We start from the raw sequence: 8,969 nt of genomic DNA on the forward strand, positions 1-8,969 counted from the left end.
ATCTCAGTTTGCAGGATTTCTAGTGTGTGCAATTAAAAAAACAAACTAATTCTCCACTCAAACCAGAAAATCTTTATTGAAAATCTTTATTGAATCAATGTTTTGTGTGCATTCAATAACAGGGACAAAAATAATAATAATAAACTTCATTTTTAGAGCTCCGTTTGTACCTGAAATGCAGCTCAAAGTGCTTTACAGCAAGAGAATTACTTAAAAACAGATATAAAGGAGCATCCAACTTTTAAAAAATGTTATTTGAAAACAAAAATAAATTGCATAAGAACAGGTGACTGAAACATAAGCCTTTACATTGATTAAATAAAATACGGTTAAAATATAAAATAAAGCAAAATGCATTTTAAAAAGCGCACTATAGTTCATAACTGCAAGTGCAAGAGAGCAAGAAAACTATTTTTAAAAAGGGCAATCGCAGCAGTAAAGTGGCTTCCTGATCTTGCATTTTCATATCTGTTCAACAGAGTTCAAAAGTTCCCCCATGTTGGTTTATTTTAAATGAACTAACTTTACATTTGAAGCTACAGTCAACAAGAAGCCTCGCCGCCGCCGTGTGAGTTCAACGCGGGTCACGAGGGGTTTTAGTGAAAAACAAAAATGCCTTATCAAGGTGTCAAAGATGCTTTGCGTCTGATTAGCATCTGTCTGTTTGTCTCTGTGACATTCAACACACACCGAAGACAAACAGACATGTGCATTCAAACATGCTGACCACTCTTTACTGCCATGCACGAGGACACGAAGCGAGGTCGTGACCATGGAGTTAAAACGAGCATCTCAAGTATCACTAAATGATTTGAAATGATTTGATGTCAATCAATATCTCGTCTGCAGAATCCCCCATAACTTAATTTAACGTGTTCTAAAGGCACACGTGAAGTTTCCATCGTGAATATGTTTTATTAAACTACAAAAAAAAAATACATGAGTCTCAAAGAGCATGCTGGGAAGTCTAAGCTACTTTTGCTTCTTTACAATTTGTATTTAATAAGCTTTGTGCATTTTCACCAGTGTATTCATTCAGGTCATTCAATTCAAATAGCTTAAGTCAGAATAACTCATGTTTATATGCTGTAAGGTCAAAAAATAGAAACTAAATATTTTAAGTTAAATTTACCTGAAATTAACAAATGTCTTTATTTAACCAAAAAAGATTAGTTGGCTCTACTTAATTCTTACGACGACTATTTCCCCACCAGCATGTTTGTACGTTTGTTTGCATGTGTGTCAAAAATGAGCTGAGTAAGCATGATCAGTTTGCATGTTTAGGGTGCAATGAAGGACTCTTTAATTATTATATATTATAATAATATATTATTTAAAATACACATTCATTAATTCATAAATACATTTACTTGAAGATGTAGTTTTAAAAAGACAAATAACAAAGTAGCCCACTGCAATAAGACTTTACAATAACTCGCCTCTGGCAAAATCCATCACAGTACAATAACACTGTTGACTGTGTTTCTTGGTTGTTTGTATATTATATATATAGATATATACTGTACTGTATGTATATATATACATATATATATGTTGATTGTGTTTATTGGTTTGTTGTATATAATATATATAGATATATAATGTACTGTATATATACTGTATATACTGTGCATTTTATATTTTATATTTATATTTTTTTACTGCTATTTACTGCTATTTTATTTGATTGCTTTTCTATTATTATATTATTCTATTCTATTATTTTATTCTATTGTTCTATTATTGTCTTATTGCTTCTGTATGTATGCTGCTGTGGCGAAAAAAATTTCCCCTCGGGGATTAATAAAGTATATACCTACCTACCTACCTACCTAAATAACTGGATTCATAAATGTAAAACTAACAATGTGACCGACGTCCTCCGAGGCGACAGAGGGCGCTGGCCGCGTTCACCGCAACCCGGTGACGTCACGTTTTGTTGCCGGAAGTAAATCTGACTCATCGAGGGTAAAAGCGCCGAGATTTCGGGCATGCGAGCGTGTTTGTGTTTTCCGTGTGTCTCGGAATTCATCGGAATTAAACCGGGAAATTAAAGTAGAGCAGTTGTCCGTGAAATTACCGGCAGACAAAATGGGGAAAAAAGGCAAGAAGGAGAAGAAGGTGAAGGGAGCCGAGAAGACGGCGGCCAAGATGGAGAAAAAGGTTTCAAAGAGGTCCAAACGAGAAGAGGTGAACTCTTCATGTTTAAATATTAGACGTTAACATTTGCTAAATAGTTGTTTTCTTCCCCCTCCATGACGTAATGTGTGTTCGTTTTTGCATATATTAATACTAACGCAAGCTATCACAACGGTCTTGAAAATAAAACCCACTGAAAGTCAATGAAAGTCAAACACGGAGGTAAAACGGTTAAAAGTCACCTTTAATTATTATATTAATTTTTTTTCTACAATTTATATTCACCGGCTTTATTTTCCAGCTGTTACTAACAAGGTTAAAACACCTGCAGCCTGTCCTGACTGCGGTTTAAGGTTTGTAATTGGGGAGCAGAACAGGAACAAAATGCTAATTTAAAGAAATTGTGCCACAATAACTGAAACAAGATACTTTAAAAAAATAATAAAATGAATAAAAATCCATCTGGTTTTTGTGTTTTTTGTGTCCTTCTCACTTCGTGTTTCTCTGCAGGAGGATTTGGAGTCTCTGATTGCCGAGTTTCAGAATCTGGACGCAAAGACGACGCAGGTCGTCGAGACGACGTGTTCGCCTCCAGCGCCGAGGTGAAAGACTTCGATATCCGTCTAAAACAAAACAAAAAGAAGCACATACAGATGTGAGCGTAAAATCATCGTCGTCGTCATCATCATCCACGGACCGATAACCGAATCAATCGATCGATTGATCGATCTCTTCAGGAGACAAACAACGACCGCACAATAGAGACAAAAGATCACAGAGACAGAATGACCGAAATGAGAAAAAAAAGACAAAGGGAGACACAAATCGACCAAAATAAGACATAAAATGACCACAAAGATTAAAAACTACCTTTAAAAAGATTCAGAATGACACAAAAAGCCCCAGAAACGAATAGAAAGAGAAACACGATCACCAATATTGGACATTAAATGACATTAATAAACACAGACTTTTACTATAAAGAGCTACAAAGAAACAAATGATGCAAAACATCTTTTTATTTTTATTTTATTTTGGGTTTTACAGTTTGGGCGTCTCGTCAGTAGAAGTCACCTGTTTTTATATTTGAAAGATTGCCAGCTGAGCTTTTTTTTTTTTTAACTCCCGTCTTTACTATGTCAAGAGACTTTTTTCCACTTCAACTTTTTTCCTCTAAACCAGATTCAACAGATTTTTTAATTTCTAATCCGTCCAATAAATCGTCCTCAAAAACTACAAGGTGAGAAAAAAGTGAATCACCGCAAAGTCATCGAGGCAACGTCTGTCCAAGACGTAACAGCAGTTTCATTTGACGGCTGTTTTTGACACATTATTTTAATCTGGACTCATTAAAACCACGACGACCGTTAATCTAGATTTTTCTCTCCACGCAGACTGAACGCGTCGCTGTCGGCTCATCCGGAGAAAGACGAGCTCGTCCTGTTCGGAGGAGAATTCTTCAACGGAAAGAAGGTGATTTAAAAAAATAAATAAATAAAATACTCTCAACTTTTTAACTTTGGAAGAGAGACTTTCCAGGTTTTGTCTTCTGGAGATGAAGACATAAACGAGATGGTTCAACATCTTTTAATCTTTAATCTTTGTGAGTTTGTAACAGCAGCTTTCTTTTTTCCTCCCATTTAAAGTTCCCGCTGACATTTTCAACTCTCAGCGTCAATTTGATCGTTTATTTATTTATTTTTAACAGTCAAATAAGAACTGAGTGTCATTTATTTATCTACGTTAAATCATTCCTTGTATTTATTGTACATTTTGTATATTTAAGTCTCAATTTTTTTTTTTTAATCTCTAGTCAAGGAAGGGTTTATTTATATAGATCATTTCAACAACAGAGAAATTAAGTGATTTACATAAAACCTAAAAAATGCATTAAAATAGAAGTTCAAAAGAAAATTAGATTTTATGATGTAAACAGACAAGACCAATATAACAGCTGTACTTTCTGTATACTTTATATTTGCAATTTTGTTTTATTTCTTATTTTTTTTACACAGATTAGCATTCACATCCACTTTTACTTTGTTGTTTGTCTCGTCGTATCTTCTGAAATTGCTTTGACCTCTTTATTAGTTTTGCTTGCTGTTTTTCTGCCGTCGTTATGACATCTTGTGCTGTTGTTGGTTTTTCAATGCGTTGAGCTTCTTGTTTTTGTTTTTTTTTGCAGACGTATCTGTACAACGACCTGTTTTTCTACAACATCAAGAAGAACAGCTGGGTGAAGTCGGAGATCCCCAACCCTCCTCCGCCGCGCTGCTCCCACCAGGTACTCACCACATTTTATAGGATCCGACGGTATTTAATTTAGTTTTTTTTGTTGTCGTTTTTTAAAAAAATCTTCTCTTATATGTGTTTTCATGTGAAACGCTGCATTTCCTATAGACGTTAAATTTTTCTATCATTATAAAAAAGTATTTTTACATGTTGGTAACGCAGCTCCACTGAGACAGTCAACAGAACACGAGGTGATGAGTTCTGCGATTCATCATTTCAGCCACAAGGGGGCAGACTGCTGCAGCACCAGATGGATGGATGGATGGATGGATGGATAGATAGATAGATAGATAGATAGATAGATAGATAGATAGATAGATAGATAGATAGATAGATACATATATAATATACTTTTTTTTTTAAATGCACAGTAAATTCAAATAACAGAATAAAATGATTTTCCTTTTTTTCTTTCTTTTTTTATATTAAACAACAGTGCAACAGTGTTAATGGTGAAACTTATCATCAATGTCATCGCAGCAGACGGCCTGAAAACCAATTACACCCCGAGGACATCAAACCTCCTTATCTGGCTGTGTTTATGCCTCCCCTCCCTCCCTCCTCTCTACCCCCACCCCCACCCCCCACAGGCGGTGGTCGTTCCCCAGGGCGGCGGCCAGCTCTGGGTGTTCGGGGGGGAGTTCGCCTCTCCGAACGGGGAGCAGTTCTACCACTACAAGGACCTGTGGGTGCTGCACCTGGCGACGCACACCTGGGAGAACATCAAGTACGAGCGGACGTTTTTTTATATAAAAATGGAAGGAAAATAATCACGACTCCAGATAAGAGATCAACTGTTGTTGTGGGTTTATTTTCCTGCAGGGCGCCCGGAGGGCCGTCGGGCCGCAGCGGCCACCGGATGGTCCTCAGCAAGAGGCAGCTGCTGGTGTTCGGAGGTTTCCATGAGAGCACCAGGTAAACAGAGGATCACCCAATAAATATTAATGATCCATGTAACGGACGAAAGGTGAAAAACAATTATAGTCAGTGTGCAAGAAGTTATATGTCAGATTCATTTAAGTAATACACAATATGCAAATGAACTGGCGTCTATAAAAGTGTCCTCGGCGAGTAATTCGCGGTGAACGGCCCCCTTCTGTGTTTTATCGTGATTTTTATGAGCCTTCTTAGGGGTACTATTAAAAAACATTCAATGCAAAACAGCAAATGTTCACAGAAGCACCTTTTTTTTAAAATTTTTTTTTTTTTAAAGAAACCCTTTAATTATATATTGAAGGGTGACATGCAATCGTTAAACTCTAAATTATTATGGAATAATATCGCTTAGTGCTGCTTCAAATTTTGTAAAAAAAAAATTACGAATAGGTGTTTGAAAGTCACCTCACTCTCTCCCGCAGAGATTTTATCTACTACAACGACGTCTACTCTTTCTCCCTGGACTCCTTCTCCTGGTCTCGCCTCGCTCCGTCAGGCTCCGCCCCCTGCCCACGCTCCGCCTGCCAGATGACCTCCACTCCGGACGGGACGGGCGTCATCATCTACGGCGGATACTCCAAAGTGGTGCGTGTTTTTGGTCCGCGAGCCCCTTTTGTATTCATGTCGCCAATGACAACGTGGTCTGACTGAACTGTGTGTGTGTGTGTGTGTTTGTTTGTTTGTTTGTCCAGAGAGTCAAGAAGGACGTTGAGAAGGGGACGATCCACTCTGACATGTTCCTGCTGAAGCGAGGCGGTAAAGACGGCCAAGGTACGACAGCGTCTCCTCTCGGAGCTTCACGTCCTTTCCTGGGAGATTTTTTTTTTTTTTTTTTTTTTGTGACTCATCTCAAACGTTTTTTGTTTTTTTCCTGTCCGGTCAGAGAAGTGGTCGTGGTCCAGAGTGAGCCCGTCCGGTAGTAAGCCCCCTCCTCGCTCCGGGTTCTCCCTGGCGGTGGGTCCGGCGGGGCGGGCGGTGCTGTTTGGCGGGGTTTGCGACGAGGAAGAGGAGGAGACGCTGGAGGGCGACTTCTACAACGACCTCCACCTGTACGATACGGTGAAGAACCGCTGGTTCCCCGGACTGCTGAGGGTACGTTAGCTCCAACACGAGGTCCTCTGGTGGCACACGGGGGTATTGCAGCTGAAGGCACTTCTGCATCAACCTCATTTTTCAGACCCGGAAGCTACGAACACTTTTATATAGTCTGTCACTATAGCGTCTCACTATCGCCTCCTTCGGTACAACGTGGTATTACAAGATTAAATCCCACATACTGCACCTTTAACTTTTTTTCGAGTCCTATTTGTTATTGTTATTGTTTTTGTTTCTGTGCGTCCGTCCAGGGAAACAAAACAGAGAAGAAGAAACGCCGGAGGGGGAAGAAGGCTGGAGCGGAGAAGGAGGAGGGGGAGGGGGAGGAGGAGGAGGGGGCACCTCGGGGACCCACCGAGGTCGTCAAGGAGATCGTCACCGAGGACGGCACAGTGATGACCATCAAGGAAGTGATCCCCGGTCCCCAGGAGGAGGAGGAGGAGGAGGAGGAAGAAGAGGACGATGAAGGCAAGATTACACACACACACACACACACACACACACAAAACAGACACACTAAATGAGTTCACATTTATTACGTGTTGCTGATTTCTGACTCGGATCTCGTTTCCCCGTCAGGTTCGGCCTCGGCGCCTCTGGTGGAGCCGTGCCCGAGGTCCAGCGCCATGGCAACGGCGCGTCAGGGCAAGCTCTTCCTGTACGGAGGGATGTTCGAGGTGGGCGACCGCCAGTTCACCCTGAACGACTTCTACTGCCTGGACCTGCACAAGATGGAGCGCTGGGAGGTTCTGGTGGAGATGGACCCGAGTGAGTCGCGCTGAATAAAACATCGCACCTCCGACGAGACGGGAGAGAAGAGAGCGAAGGTTTCATTTGGATTTATGATTCTCTCTCCGCAGAGACGCAGGAGTGGCTGGAAGAGTCTGAGTCTGAGTCAGAGGAGGAGGAGGAGGAAGAGGAGGAGGCGAAAGGAGCAGCAGGCGAGGAAGAGGAGTCTGAAGAGGAGAGCGAGGAGGAGGAAGGCAAGAGAAAGTCAATCTGACACGTATCTGTCTGTGTCTGTTGTCCGAAAAAAACAACACTTTTAATAACAGACCGTTTAAAATAGCAACTTCCATCTAATAATCTCAACACTATAATTCATTTTTTTTTAATTCAACCGACCTTTATATGGTTTCATTTATGATGAAAGGAAGTTAAAATAACAATAACAGTAAAAAACAAAAACAACAACAACAACAACAACATCCTAACAAAGATAAAGGAAAAAACAAATGTAAGGTAAGATATAGTTAGAGTATGAGGTATAAATACATAATTAATGAATAAAAAAAACAATAATTGTGAGCAGACTAATCTGAGCAGTTAGAAATGCTCAATATTCAAGGATGTTTACAGCGGGAGTTTTTTGTTGTTGTTGTTGTTGTTGGATGTTCTTTTCTTAAAAGCAGGATAACGTTATAAGAATATTACCACAAAACGACAAGAACACGGCGTAATATTCGGAGAACGTCGGCTCGCCATTCATCGGGTCAGATTTAAGAGGGATATTAATTTAGATGTATCTTTTTAAATGCACGACCTTTAACCTCGCGACCCGTCTGCGTTCCCAGATGATGATGATGATGATGGTGATGGTGAAGAGGAGCAGCGGCACCCCGCTGTGCAGCAGGGCGAGACGCTGGCGGACTACCAGACCCGTACGGAGCGGTACTGGATCGGCGTGGCGCGCGCCAACATGGGCGCCGACGCCAAGGACAAAAAAGTGGCAAAGGTCGCCGTCACCATGGCGAAGGTCTTCCACGACGACCAGTAGCGTGGGACGACGCAGGGCTGTCTGAGTGACTGTGAGTGTGCAGTTTGTGCGAATGTTTGTTATGGATTCGACCTTTTTTTATAAAAACGTCACTTCAACTTTTCTGCAAATAATTCAGCGGTGAAAGTATAAAAATTAATTGATATTTTTTTTTTTTTATGACGCTCAACAGTTTCCATTCATTTTAAATAAAGTAACTTTTATTCATTGACTTCACTAGAATATATTTAACGATGAGAGTTTATACAGCTGCTGTCGGTTTAGAGACCAGAGTGATAAAATTAAGCGGCTGTTACGTAACGTTACGGTTACCATGGTAGCAAACAGCGGCTGAAAGTCACCCATCCGACATACATGGAGGAAACACAACATCCATTTAAAGATGTGTTTGTGTCCACTTGAGAATATTAACTCTCCCGATCGCTCCACCACGTCGTCCCGCTTGTTGCCAACGTAAACAAGTAGACGTACGAGACGTCGGTTTTAGTTAACGAGCAACTTGTTGTTCTGGAAGTCATAACCGCAGATTCAACAAGTTCGGGACGCGAAGACTTTGTTTTTGTTTTGTTTTTTTTCTTCTTCGTCTCGGACGCTCCTCCCGAACTACGGCGGTTCGGCGACGCCCCCTGCAGGCGGCTCGAAGCAACGCGACTGCACAACAAGCAAGAGAGAGAGAGAGAAAGAAAAGAGGAAGGTGAGCTGAGCTGGGGAACAACAGCATTGAGGAATC

At 40.7% G+C, this 8,969-nt stretch overlaps 1 protein-coding gene across 1 annotated transcript; it reads left to right on the forward strand.

The window, feature by feature from the left end:
* Positions 1–1,953: 1,953 nt before the first annotated feature.
* klhdc4 (kelch domain containing 4) lies at positions 1,954–8,450 on the forward strand. Its single transcript, XM_069172713.1, has 13 exons — positions 1,954–2,190; positions 2,650–2,741; positions 3,534–3,612; positions 4,325–4,423; positions 5,022–5,158; positions 5,254–5,346; positions 5,790–5,952; positions 6,060–6,138; positions 6,251–6,459; positions 6,714–6,930; positions 7,042–7,230; positions 7,323–7,445; positions 8,037–8,450. The coding sequence occupies exons 1-13, from the start codon at positions 2,092–2,094 to the stop codon at positions 8,237–8,239; spliced, it is 1,782 nt and encodes a 593-aa protein (XP_069028814.1). The 5' UTR covers positions 1,954–2,091; the 3' UTR covers positions 8,240–8,450.
* The last annotated feature ends 519 nt before the right edge of the window (positions 8,451–8,969 follow it).

Source organism: Embiotoca jacksoni, unplaced genomic scaffold, assembly GCF_022577435.1.
Source record: "Embiotoca jacksoni isolate LCO1_2020_lvr unplaced genomic scaffold, fEmbJac1.0.p SCAF_55, whole genome shotgun sequence".
NCBI lineage: Eukaryota > Metazoa > Chordata > Actinopteri > Embiotocidae > Embiotoca > Embiotoca jacksoni.